General features: G+C 43.0%; 1 protein-coding gene across 2 annotated transcripts in view; it reads left to right on the forward strand.

Annotated features, from left to right (window-relative positions):
- mxi1 (max interactor 1, dimerization protein) overlaps window positions 1–13,607 on the forward strand; it is a 31,270-nt gene extending 17,663 nt beyond the window's left edge. For both annotated transcript variants that reach the window (XM_035174515.2, XM_035174524.2), the window contains exons 4-6: window positions 7,350–7,464; window positions 8,815–9,013; window positions 9,557–13,607. In XM_035174515.2, coding sequence (XP_035030406.1) covers window positions 7,350–7,464; window positions 8,815–9,013; window positions 9,557–9,720 — 478 coding nt within the window. In that variant the 3' untranslated portion in view covers window positions 9,721–13,607. The remainder of the gene's footprint in view (window positions 1–7,349; window positions 7,465–8,814; window positions 9,014–9,556) is intronic.
- Window positions 13,608–14,405: the final 798 nt, after the last annotated feature.

The raw sequence follows: 14,405 nt of genomic DNA on the forward strand, positions 1-14,405 counted from the left end.
TAATCTGGTTATCTTTGACACGACTGTTAATCGTGATATTGCGGCTGCCTTGAATGAGCCTTGACACAGGAGACGGAGTAAAGTAGAAGTGGAACAATAGAACTTGCTCACAAAGTCAAGTTCAGCTTTTTTTCCCTCCCTGTGTAATGATGTCTTAATGTCCTTTTACATGTCAGTTAAAAAGATTTACCACTGAGACGATCATTGGTGATGTGTAATTAGTGTAATAACTGGGTGAAGGGTCAGATTTCCTCTCCTACCACACACACATTAGAAGTAGGTCGAATTGGGAGTGTGGGTGCGAGCATGTGTGTTTGTGTTAAATGGGTTTTCGAGAGAGGGGGATTGCCAAAGCGAAGTGTATCAACTGGCTATCCGGGCTGGAAATCTGACCCTCCCCTTTAAGAGCATGCACCTTCAGTAATTATGTCAGACATCTTGGACGGCATGAGAAGTTATCCATTATTTACTTATCCACAAGTTCGGAATCTAGGGCAGCAATTTTTTTTCTCCCCCCTCCATCGCTCAAGCTTGGACTAATGGTGTTGGTTCCAACAACTTTGAATGAAAAAAAACAAGTACAACCTAAAAACAACAGTGACAAAGTTTGTCACTGCTGTTTTCAGCTGCGTCTGTTTCCTGAAAAGATGAAGGGAAAAAAATACAGTTCTGTCCGCGTCCCTCTTCAGACCCAGGTGTTCTTTTATTGCCATTCATTTTCCTTCCAGACAAAGAGCATTACATGAATATGCATTTCCTTTGTTTCTGCTCACCACCCTCTCTGTTGTATACTGACTGCCCACAGGAAATGTCAGGATTCAGATTTGCACAAATTTATCTTTATTATTCTGATTCTACTGATGTGACGCACGTATCTTACTTTCTCCAGTACATATATGACTGGGTCTGCCATTCTAAAAAGATTCCTCTTACCTTATAACCTGTTTTTGTAGTTACTCCTTTCTCTTGTTGAGGGTTAAGGAAAGAGGATGTCGCACCATATTAAAGGGATAGTTCACCCAGAAATAAAAATTCACTCATTATCTACTCACCCCTAAGCCAATGGGGGTTGTGTAGCTGATTAGTGACCTATCTTCAGACGTAATAAAACAACAGAAAAACATATGCTCCATACTGCTTGTGTGGTGTCATCCAAGTGTCCGGAAGGTCCGACATTAAAATTCGCCTCGAAACGCGATCATTTACACCAAGTTTTAAGTCTAAAAGTCCACCAGAAGTGGCTAAGCTAGCGGACGTTAGCATTTCCGATGGTCCCTAAAGGCACCTGGTCAGAAGATATCAGAGGACATTTAGACTAAAAACGGTGTAAATGACGTCGTTTTGAGTTGAATATGAATGTCGGGGCTTGCAGACACTGGATGACACTACAGGTGCAGTATGGAGGCATGTTATGGTTTTTCTGTTATTTTATTTCGTCTGAAGAAGGACTCACCATTGACTTCATTGTATTGGATTCTGCTCAAACAAAGTTTACCCCCTGAGACTCCAGAAGTGTTTTATGGACTCAAACACTTCACCCATCCCCCATCGGCATAGGGAGTAGATAATGAGTGAATTTTCATTTTTGGATGAACGGTCCCTTTAAGCTCTCCGAGACAAATTGTGATATGTCAATATGGGCTATACAAATAGATTTGGATTGATTGATATAAAAAGCAAGGCAGTCATTTAAACAGACTGAGGATGTGTTCCGATGTGAGTTTCTTTCTGTTCACAGTATACTCACACTACTGTCTCTAATCACTTCTCCAGAGTCACTGTCATATTGTCAGAACACTACAGCAGTGAGTGCTCTTATCATTCTAATGATGTTGAAATGACAGCGTGTTGATTCCCGTCATGCTAACAAATATTTAAAAGGGATATTTGTCTGTTAGTTGAGTCTCATACTATAGTTTTTAATGCAGAGGTACCTTTTAATCAGAATATGCGTGTACGTATATTATTGCAGTGCCTTTGCCCTTCAGTGTGTCCAATGGCACATGCACTCCACTTGTGCAAGTGCGTGGCTGTGACAAGGGCGAAGGAGGATATTGCAGACAGAGCTGTGCTGACGAGAGGTGTGCGATGTGTGTAGGTTGTGTTAGAGCTGAGGTGGGCAGCCCCTCCATACCAACAGGGAGCGCTTCAAAGTGCCTCTTTAAAAAAGACTCAGCTTCAGACACTTTGGAGGCAGTTTGACGCATTTCAGCAACAAGTAATACAGCTACAGTGAGACGGAGAATTTTGATTTTTTTCATATAAATACTCGACCAGTGACTGGTTATTTCATGTTGCTTTGTGTTTGAATTCACTTTGCATCGACACAAGGAAACAGAATGGAAAAACTGTATGGGAGAGAAATGGCTGCGGGTGTGTACGTGTGGTTCACAGAGGAGTCGAGATGACAGAGGAGGGCAGGTGATGAGGGAAGGTGTGGTGCAGTGACCCGGGGCCGGCTGGCTGCTTGCTCACAAAGCCAAAAGGCAGAGCCTGCCTGCCTGAGTACCCATCTGGGGCCCATCAGGAGCACAAGGCACAGGAACACACACATGAAAGAGACACACACACACACGCTGCTAGAGTGGAAGTGCCCCATTGTCTCAAGAGGAAAGGGAAGGCTGGCTGTGTCAGTAGTGAGCCTGCAAGTCCTGCCAATCGGTTGTCGGAGTGATATGTGTGTATTGGAGGATTTTTACACACCTCAATCTTCACTCTTTTTGTTAGTTATGTAATATGGACATAATGAACATGTTGAATCATTTCCTATCGATAAGAAGGCGCCAAAAAGCTTTTCTTGTTTACACCTCACCTGTAGCGGCCAACAAGGGGCGGTTATCACGATGGAGCACAGGAGAGGAAGTTGAATTGATGCCGTACATGTGATAAACAAACAAATTAAGATTAAGTGCGATAGCAAAAGTGAAGTAAGTTTTATGATGGTACAATTGCTGCATATTTCTTGCTGCATTTGATCGGTCTAAATTTAAAAGAGCATTGGTTTCCCCCTAATATACTTTCATAATGTTTGAAGGTAATTTCTAAACCCAGCCAACATCCTATTGAGACTTCATTGTACTGCATGACAGTGCAGGTTCATTCTTTGAGTTTCAGGTGACTCCCGTGAATTCGCAGGGGATCAGCAGCAGCATTAGATGTGGTTTCCTCTTAATAACCAGTTGCATTATAAATCAATCTGCGTTAAGGCTCGGGCCCACCGGCCAGAGCTCGCTGCCTCATGGCCAGAGAGAGACCAACAGCAGCTGTTTGCCGAGGTATAACCATACGCCAGCGAAACAAACCAAAACCAAATGAGAGATGCCGTTGTGCGGGCTTATATTCCTAGGAGTCTCCCTCTGCTGAAGACAAGAGGAAAACAGGGACTTAATGTCCCTGCTGTGCGTGACAGTTTTGAGCACAGGTCCTGGTAGCAACTGGCCACGTGTTATGTAATATGCCACAGATGGAGAGTCCCTCATTCAGGCAAGCTACAGCTCACTGTGCCAGTCATTAATCACTGAGAATATGAAACTGAAACTGATAGCCTTCATTAGCATTGGCTGTTTTTGTTGGTCATTCATGCCTTATACACTTTCCACTGCCTTAAGACGTCAATGCACCATTTATAGACCAAAACTCTAATACCCATAAGTTAATTGCCATATATGCTTTTTTTTTCTTCTCACAAACAAGCCTCTGTAGTAAAACAGTTTAACCCCTGATGAAGCGACACGACATCCGTCACAATAACAGCAGCCTACTTCCTCTGATTGTGATCTGGTGATGTTGCATCCTTTAAATACGTTTATTTTACCAGTTCTTAGTCTAAGTACCCGAGGACATGAAGTTATTGGGCTGTGCAGTAAATCCATAGCTGTTTAAGTAATCTGCATCAGTCTTTTCCTAGAACTTGGCGAAAAAAGTAAGCTCTGTAACCGGTTGTTGTGTTACGTGGCTACACAAGGGCAGAGGCAAAGAGACTGTGGCTGCAGCACGCAGGTATTTATGGTCATAAGCCGCCACTCATATTGTAAGCTGCAAATGGCTTAAGCTCCTTAGCTGTGGGTCTACATGATAAACAAGCCTTTTCAGGGTTTAGGTACCTGTCTTGGTAGCTTCACCGGTAGCTCTTAGAGTGTGACCTCACTTGCTGCTCAGCGAGATAGCAGAGCTGGTGGTGCAGACCACCATGATAAATGTGTCTCTGTCTTTATCTTAAGTGGCCTCCGGCTCCAGGCTATTAATCTGCAGATTTTTCTTCCCTCATTTGAAATACTTTTCTGCTGAAAATGGAAGTTCCAGTTTTACTTTCCTTACCGAGACCGTCCAGTGTGATAGCCATGAATTACACAACATTACATGAAGTACACACTGTTCCTCCGCCACTCCCTCTGATGCTTTTTGGGGCTTCTTTGCCCTCTGTAGTTATCAGAGTGTTCCACAGTAAAGCATGTCTTGCACCCAGAGATTAGGACGAATGCCATGCAGGCGTCTCATATGTCTGTCTATTGATAAGAGGCACAGAACGTTTAAAAGCTGCCAACCAATAGCTTTATGTAAGAAGGCATCACACAGTACACTGTGAAAAGTGTATCTGTGAAAAGAACAGAAAGGTGCTGCAGGAGTTGAAAACATGGCAGACTTCTTCTTCTCTTCCAACCCCTTCTCACCACCATCATAGTCGTCATCAGCATCACATGGGTGTGGAGTGGTATTTGTGGTTTCACACTGACTTGGCATAAAAGTGGTGATTCAGCAGCCCGACAAGTTATGCCTCTCACCACAATCACTTATCGAGGTCTTAGCACTAAGAACCATAATGTAATATTTTGGTCACAGGCAACGTTAGAGATGTGGTGATACTTTAGTCTGCGGTCTGAGCACCGTTACTTCCTCCATACGTCCGTCATGTCAGTGTGTCGGGGAGAAGGGAGGGTGGAAGAAGGACAGGAGTGTTTGTAAGTGGAGGTTATCTGAGGCTGTCTGCTGAGATGGTTGTTTTAATATGGATGGGTGTGGGGGAGAAGATTGTGGTCTCCGGTGTCTGGAGTTTGTTAACTCGACGCCTGATGGGCCAGACAGAGAGACACGCAGGCCTCTACATGAACAGTGTGTCCTGCTCTGCCCTCGCAGCCTCCCTCATCAGGCGGCGCTTGACCGTGTGTGGAAAAACAATGTTTGCGTAAGTAACTAAGGAAACACGTAAGATCAGGCAGGATGTCTTTTAAGTGAGCACAAGCTTTAAAACTAAAAAATGTAGCATTCATGAGCAAGTATGTGTTCGTTCCTCCATGTAATTTAAAATCTGATTTGTGTCTGGCCTTCAGCTACAGCTGCACAATAAATAATTGAATGGCAAATCAGCAATGTGAAAACATTCCTTGCACATGGGCCTTTTCATTTGAAATTTCTTGTGTAGAAAATATGGCAAATTGCTGTAAAATACACTTAATGGCTTGTTTCCATGTAATCACGTATTAATCTTAATCTTAAGTGCATTGTTGAAGGAAATTGACAGAATTGTAACCACCGAGACAAATATTCAGCCATGTTGTCCGGCTGTCTGTGGCTACATCCACACTACTATGTTTTAGCCTTAACTAAGACATCACTGCTGCTACTACTACTCTTTTTGAGCGCCTAAGGGGAAGAAGTTTGGAAATGTTGCTGGTCCCGTATTAGTTTGAATACTCAAAGACGGAGACGTTTGAGTGTGTGTTTGTGTGTTTGTGTGTGCGCACGTGTGCACTTGAAGGGCAAAGATGGTGGTATTGAGGTACAGATGAGGCAAACACAGATAGACCCTTCACAGATAAGAAACAGAGGTGGGCTCTTGTCTCCACTGTGAATAGAACTGATTACACAGACAGATGACCTGAGCCAGACTGATTCAGTCATCATTCAAACTTCTTAACTTATTGTGTGTGTGTTTGTGTGTGTTTACATTACGTCTTGTGACTTCCAAACTTTTAGCACGACAGACTGAATCAGGCACCTCTTCGTTCACTCCCCAGACATGCAGCACTCGTCTTGTTCATGTACTTAAAACACACACACACACACACACACACACACACACACACACACACACACACACACACACACACACACACACTCGTGCTTACTGTAATGGTTTAATGGCTTGTACTGCTCTCGTGTTCTTATCAGCACCATCCATGCATAGCTTAACCTCCCCTCCACACACACACACACACACACAGACACACACACAGACAGACATGCTCCAGCCATCGCTCACATGTCTCCACCAGTCTTAAACCAGCAGAGCGTAGCACAGAGCAGTCTATTCCTGTGAAGTCGGTGTGCTCTCAGTCCCCCGTGCTCGTCTCCTTGGGGCCCCCACAGAGATAGTTCCCGAGCCCGGGGTCGCTCCACTGAATCCACTGACTCTTAATGTCTCTCCACCATTCCCTCCAGGCCAGGCTAAAAGTGCAGGCCCTGCTAATGGAGCGCTGATTGTGTTATAGCCACAATTATCTCTCTTTACCTCTCGACTCCGGGCCATTAGCAGGATAGATAGTCCAGAATAAGGGACTGTCAGGATGATGGAGTGAGTACAAGACAAGCAGGGTCCAGGAAATGCCCTTACACATTTCTGCCCCCCTCCCTCTCTCAGCTGAAACTTGTTGTTTGTCAGAACTAAAATACCAGCAGAGGCTAATGTAGCGTCCCGAGGCTTATGTGAGACATGAATCATATGTAACCTGCTGTGTTGTTGAACTGTAAGCTGGGGGATTTACAACACATGAGCCGGATCTTGGAGAGAAATACGAGGGTGTCTTAATGAGGCTGCTTCCCAAGGTGACAGTATAGTGTTCGCATTTTGGTGTGAGCAGCAGATTTATTTAAAAGGGAGAAATCCACCATTAGATGCTCGTGTTAGAAATCATCAGAGCCCATGGAAAACAGCTGTAAATTTGTGTCTTTTGCTTGAAGTGGGTGTGAAGTCATGAATAGCTTGACATCTGTGTTTAGCCAGTTAAACATGTGCAAGATTAAAGAGAAAAATACAGCAGAATAAGAAGAAGAGTAAAGACTCCAATAGCTGGTTTTAAGGGTGAACTGTTCTTTTAATAACCTTCTGGTGGTTTGTATAAAGTAGCTGGAAATTAGAAAAACTTGTTTGAAACTGGAATTTACTGCTTAAAAATCACCCTACAACCTGTACAAGAGTAATCAAGAGAAGTGAGTCATTAAACCACGTCTGCCTGAACAAACCAGGATGGAATGCATTTTACTGTCCAGGGCCTCAACAACTTCCCCATTGTCCTCTGTGATTTATCTAATCGCTATCTTCCTCTGTCTCTCTCTGTCGTCCTGTTTTGCAGACGAGCTCACCTGCGGCTGTGTCTGGAGCGGTTGAAGTCCCTCATACCTCTGGGACCTGACTGCAACCGCCACACCACCCTGGGCCTGCTCAACAAAGCCAAAGCACACATAAAGGTAAAGGCTGAGCAGAGCATCAGTACAGCAGGTCCTGGTCACATATCTGGACACAAATATAAAACACAGATCGAAAGAAGAAAAATATATCATGGTGACATAGGTAGAAAGGGAACAAAACTGAGCAAAGAAAAAAATGTTGATACAAATACAAAATGATGCACTTCCTTGTCTAAATTAGTGTTTCTGATCTTTGCTGCTACCTTTTACCATTGGTGTCGCCTGGCTTTGGCATTCAGGGACTGTATCCCCATACCTTTTTTTCTTTAGCCCCAAATAATTTGCCAGTTGCCACTTTCACTGGTTTATCAGTGCATAACTGATCATCAACCAGCAGTGAATGATAAGCGTTGCCAACACTTCTATAGCCAGTCACAGTTCCACCTCGTTGTCACTCTGAGCAGAGACTCTCCTGCTGAGTTGTTCATATGAGAAAGACCAACTCCGCACATTCTCTGACATAAATGTCTGAAAATAGCTCTTACTTTTCACCATTTCAACACCATTCATCGTATTTTCTGTTACTAAGCAACCAACTGCAGAGTAGACAATTTGCTTCCTGTGTCCACCAGTGTACGTAAGTAGTCACATGATATATTTTTTCAGGGGCACATTCAATCTCAAAATTTTGTTGCACCATTCTGTTCCAGTTTCTGGGTTAAAAGTGAAATATCGACATTTAACTACACCTGACACCGTCAGATATGATTCCTCTGCCTGATAATCCTGAGAAGCGTGTAACATGTTAAGACATCAGCTTCATGCCTTCACATCCACGCTACCAACAGGCACGTGACTGAGACTGAGCAGGCCACATGTGAAAAGGCCTGGGTAGCGTGCTACACATAACAGACAGGGGGAGCATAGAGCCGATATTGTTGTTGGACGCACACACGCACACACACTTCACACACTACCAAACATGCAAATTCTCTCTCTCTCTCTCTCTCTCTCTCTCTCTCTCTCTCTCTCTCTCTCCATCACTTATTGACGGCCCATTGTTTTGGTCTGTCGCCGGGAGTCACGCTCGTCACTGTCGGCGGCAGTGACACAAGGCCAGAAGGTTAGATCTGAGTGGACACAACACGTTTGAAACAGGTGGTTGAGGTTTTGACAGCGTATTCAATAAGAGAGGAATTTCTGCATTCTTTCTTAAGGTGTTCCTCCCGCTCTTCTTCTCTTATCTGCTCTATTTTTCTTAACTGTCTCGCCCTCAGTCTGTCCTCCTATCTCCTCCATCACCCACTATTTGTTTGTCTCACCTCTAAAAAAAATTCTGGCTAACATGCTGACATTTATCTCCCCCAAATAATGAACCTATTCTCCATCTCCCCCTCTCTCCCCTGTCAGAAACTTGAAGATGCGGATAGGAAGAGCCAGTACCAGCTGGAGTCTCTGGAGCGTGAGCAGAGGCACCTCCACCGTCAGCTGGAGCTGCTGAAGGGAGGCAGCGGTGCTGTAGCCCAGAGTAGCCCAGGGGAGGGCGAGAGGATACGTATGGACAGCGTGGGCTCCACCCTCTGTTCCGACCGCTCGGACTCTGACCAAGGTGAGTGGGACCACAGTCGCTAAACAGGATTTTTTTGAATTAGCAAATCAAAATCCTGCAGCTGCTCTCAGGCAATTTTTACAATACTCAGGTTGTACTGGTTGCAGACCCTCTGGGACTATTTGTAAAGTGAATATAATCAACCACAGATTGTTTGGATAGAGATTACAATTTCAAAATGCTTCTTGAAAGTAAGTATCTTGAAGTATTGAATATAGAAATGTTAAACCCTATATTAGTTTTTCTATGATATTTTATATTTTGTATTCTGGCTTGCTTCTAACGGGTCAAATTGATTATTTTCAATGGATATATACTGTTAGAACTGTTTGCAAGAAAAAATGGAACTCACTACTATACTGCGTATCTGTAGCACATTTTAAAGATTAAATTAGAAAAATCTGCTTCTAGATTATTCCTGACATGACTTTATTTTTATGTCATTGCCACAAATGTACTTCACAGAATCAGTCTCTTAGTCTCAGATGAATTGATTTATTTCCCTTTTCTTCTCTGATTCCCTCTCTCCATTCTCGGCTGCAGAGGAGATCGAGGTGGACGTGGAAAGCACAGAGTTCTCCCATGGAGAGCTGGACAGTGTGAGCACGGCCAGTACCAGCGACCTGGACGACCACAGCAGCCTGCAGAGCATGGCCAGCGACGAGGGCTACTCCTCCTGCAGTGTCAAACTTGCCTTCTCCTCCTAGAGCCCCCCACCGCCAGTACGCCCACCACCATCGCCGCCACCCCCCCTGCCAAACCCGCCCGCCCTCCCATCTGTTTATCCACACAGCCATGCCTACATGCATACACCCATTCACCTCAGACGACAACCAGGGTCCCAGCTAATGGCTGAGCAGCACCCCCTTCTCCTGCTCCCAGCATTTTAGTTGCCCTCCCTGCCAAATACCAGGGACCCATATGATGTGAGACTGACGACTGGTTCTGATCTTCTTCTCCTCTTTTAAAGGGAGGTCAGAGACTTGGTTGATGTGAAAAAAATGATACAGCATCGTGATTTTTAAACCTTGCAATTGAAATGAATGATTGATTTTACTCCTTTTTACTCCAAACCTTAAAATGTCTGGATTTTTTAAACATTCACGATCGATCCCCAATTTGATTCAAAATGCACTTAAATATTGAAATAATTCCAAGTTCTCCCTCCTGTGGGTGTGTGTGTGTGTTTTGAGCTGATCCTTCGTATCCCATCCTGATGTTGTGGTGTTGGGCCGGGATAATCGGGAGCACATCTAATCTGGACTTCAATGAACACTGTGGGTGAACTTTGCCATATCAACACAGCTGAAAAAGCATCTTTCCAGCCCCTGACTGAAGCCACGTCTTTTGGGTTTGTTTTTTTCGTCACCTCTGCTCGACACCGCAGAAGCTCGAACACTTGAATCGGTGCTATAGTGAAACAAACCAATGGGAAAGCAGATCAGATACACAACCACTAAGCTTTTAAAGCAAACAAAGCATGTCTGTTATGATTGTTTCCAACCAAGTGTGGAGGAAAACAACCCCCAAAAAAATATATGGAGGGAAAAAATACATTCCTATCGAATGTGGGTGCTCAGTGCATTTTCAAAGAGTGGAAATTGTAACTGTGTATGTGTGTGTGTGTGCGCGCGTGTGTGTGTTTCGTTTTGATTTCTTTCCCCTCGACAAGCAGCTACAACAAGCCATCCTGCACTTGCCTACTTTAGAGCTGTCCACAGAAACAGCACAAACAAACCAAGAAGTAAAAGAGAGAAAAAGTCCAAACGAAAAAGTCGACAAACTTTGGAATAGACGCCCAACCTCTTTCCAGCAGTAACAAGCAATAACTCTTGTAGTCGTTTTTTTTTTGTCTCATCAGATTGAAATCCCTCCTGTTTTTTGTTTCTCTCCCTAAAGACACGTGTGTGTGTGTGACCGTCCAAAAAAGCAAATTTCTAGTTTTTTCTTTGTACATACAAATAGCTCAATAAATAAAAGTTTAGAAAAGAGATTTAAAAAAAAAAAAAAGGGTAGAGCTCATGGATAGACATGTTGCCTCTGTTGCTGGTTGACCTGTGTTTATTGTGCTTTTTAGATTCAGATTTACGGAAAGATGTCGTCCTCTACAGAGTGACAGTGGATGTGGCATGGACACTATTTTACTCTGCTCAGTTTTTATTGATGGAAACATTTGAGAGTTCCTCCTTTTCGTTGCTTCCCAGAGGAGGAAAGAAAATTTATTCTCCAACACGTTAGAAACCACAAAACGACAAAAACAAAAAAGCGTTGCAGTGAGACTTGTGTTGGAGGATGTTTGTGTGTCACTCTTATAATTTATTAGACTTTTTTTTTTCTTTTTCTCGTGTTTGTATTGTTCATGAACAGGGGGTTAAAAAATGCTGCATATGGCATTCATTCCACTGGTGGTCAGGTGTTCTGTGGAGGAAAACGTCTGAAGTGCAGGGGGGAAGAAAAAAACGGGTTATATGATGATGTCACTGTTCGCCATCCCAGCTCCATTGGTGTTACAGATTGCACTTCAACCACAGTTCTCTTTACGTTTTTCAGATTTTATTATTCTCTCTTTTCAGTCCCCATGGATCCTTTTTATGTTTGGAAGAGAAAAAAAAACAAACAGCGCCACCGTTTTGAATATTTATTTCTCAAATCCCTCAAAGAACCCAAGCGACGGGGGTGAAAGAAAAGTTAACTTATTTTGGTTCTGTCTTATTTGACTCCTCCTATTGATGATTATTCCTCATTCCTTATTTTGAGAAATGTATATTTTATGGGTTATTGTCGTTATTATTATTCCTTGATTTTTCTTCTGTTTTTTTGAGGGGAGGGTCCAGAGGGTGGGAGGGAATGAGAAGAAAATGTAGCTGTTTTGTTATATATTCTTTTCTTCTTTTTTTTTTGATGGACACTTGAAATGTAATTGGCCCCTAAGCTGCTCCTAATGCTGAGCCCGCCTGTTTAGAGTCGTCAGCCTTGTCCGGAGCCGACTTTCCCACCTCTCCTACGCTATGCCTGTGACGACGAATTCAGATCTTTAAAAAAAACATGGATAGGCTGAAAAACAAAAAGGCCGAACCTGTTTTTTTAAGGGGGTCTGAGGGGGGCTTCCTCTGCACAAGGCTTATTTGATAGCCAAGACTTTTACTGGCAGTTTGAGCCGGCTGCTACACAATAAAAAGGGGTCTAAAACTCCACTTTCCTCTTTTAGGAGGATTGTAGTCTCTATTAAACTTGTGTTGTAGTTGAAAAAAAAATGTGTCTTACATTTACAAGGCCTCCCACTGAGGATTTAAAGTAAAAAAGAAAACAAAGAAGAACAAATCCTTCGCTTTCCTCTGAAGGACGTCACTACGGTGTACAGAGTTTGACATGTGAGCTCTCTGGCAGAGCTCTGTTGAGGTTGTTGGACATGGCACTGAATCAGAAAGTCACCACTGTTGGTGCTCGATCATTAAAAAAATTACACAAATGCCAAAACCACCTCAGAACACCTCAGTGTCCTCTCTCTTTATCTCTCTCTCTCTCTCTCTCTGAGGGACAGTTTGCATTTATTCTGCCCCAGTTTAAGTTATTAACCTTCATCGTCTCTTCGTTTCTGTTTTTCTTTTTCATATACGTTGGGTTTTTTTGAACCTGCGTTGATGACAGGTAAAAATGTCCCATGTTTGAAAAAAATAAAATTCACTCCTTTTGCAGATCGGACACTTGTCTTTTCACCTGCTTGGGGTCCAAAGTGTTTTCTTACGTCATTGGGACAAATCTGACAATGTTGGACTTGTTATTTTTCAAAAAAAATGTGTGAAAACGCTCTGGCGCTCATTGTATTGTCTCTTGAGGCAAATTATTCTGATCTTGTATTCTAAAACGGGATGAAAACGAATTTTAAGAAGTGGTTTGACAGAAGCCAGGTCTGTGCTCTCTCATGTGTGAGTGTACAGTGTATGTGTGTGTGGGTGTGTGTGTGTGTGTGTGTGTAGAAAGGCACCTGGTCCAGGACTCGTCTGCACTGATCTTAGTTTCCTGCCTGCTTCTCAGCACATATCAGACTCCTGGACCAGTCTGTCCAGTGTGAGATATAATAAGTGGTGGTGGAGGCTCCATCACATAAACTGCAGGTGTGGATTTGCATTGGAAGTGAAAAGAACTGTTAAGGTCAGAGCAGACTGGTCCAGGGTCAGTCCAGGTTACTGGAGTTTCTGGCTACGCTGCAAATTCAAAAAACAAATGTCATATCTACATAAGCTGTTGATCACAAAGCTATATTTTTACCTCTTTGTTTAAGGTTTAGGTTTAGACCCACAGCCCTGACTGTGCTTCAGGTTGGTGAATGAGTTGACTTGACTAATAGTGAACCAGCCCGGCAAAGTGGAAGCTGTATGAAACCACTTTCCGTTCTGGTGTCGGCCCCTCAGGAGGTCGACGTTGAGCAAACGGGTCCATGAGGTCAAGTTTAGCCAAACCAAACGAGCAGGAGTCCTGTTGTTCTGAACCTGTGGCCATCCTTTGTAAAACATGCACTCTGATAAATGACTCTAGCCGTGTAAGTTGAAGATGCAATACTTACAATAAAAACACCAAGATTTTCAAACCTGAACGACTAAACCGGATTGTTTGTACCATGAAACGTCTCAGAGCTGAATGTGCCGTACAGCTGTGACTCATGCTGAGGTGTCCAAAAAGGATTTGAAGGTCAGGCTTTCAAACTAAAACAAGCAGATTCTTTGCACAGTTCATCTCTTCACTCTACAGGACAAATAAACATTTCAAATTGAAAGCTGAATTGAATGTGTGTCCTGTAGAATAACATGAAATATAACATAGAATAGAGGATCTGAACCCTTCTAATGGGTCACATGAGTGATCTTGGTGGTCGGAAGGTCCGGATGGATGATTATAGTGACACTGAAAAGAAAAAGATCAATGTTCCCTTTTCTTTAAATAGTCTTTAGTTTTATCACTTCAGGCCTGTATATGTTATTAAAATCAAACAACTTGAGCAGCTGTCGTGAATTTGCTCAAAATGAGAAAGAGCACATAAAGGATCACATAGATACAGAATCCATAGACTATATGAATTCATATATGTGCAGTGTATGTATATGTATGTTTATCTGCAGTTTGTGTGGCTGCATCTTATCTGGACAATGTTTGTACCAATTTGACCTAAATCCTGAGCCTCAATGTTCATTCTCGACCTTTGAAACAGAACTTTGACATAAAATGATAATGACTGAGATGAATAAAAGTAAAAAATAAAAATAAAAAAAAAAGAGAGAGAATTTAAAATGGGGGAAATACTTAATTTACTGGCTTTTTTCTGAACTTTCAACCACATTTCGTTCAGTTGACCAGAGTTTACAACGGAACAAACTGCACCTGCCGATGAAAACTG

This window comes from Hippoglossus stenolepis, chromosome 2 (assembly GCF_022539355.2).
Source record: "Hippoglossus stenolepis isolate QCI-W04-F060 chromosome 2, HSTE1.2, whole genome shotgun sequence".
NCBI classification, from domain to species: Eukaryota; Metazoa; Chordata; class Actinopteri; order Pleuronectiformes; family Pleuronectidae; genus Hippoglossus; species Hippoglossus stenolepis.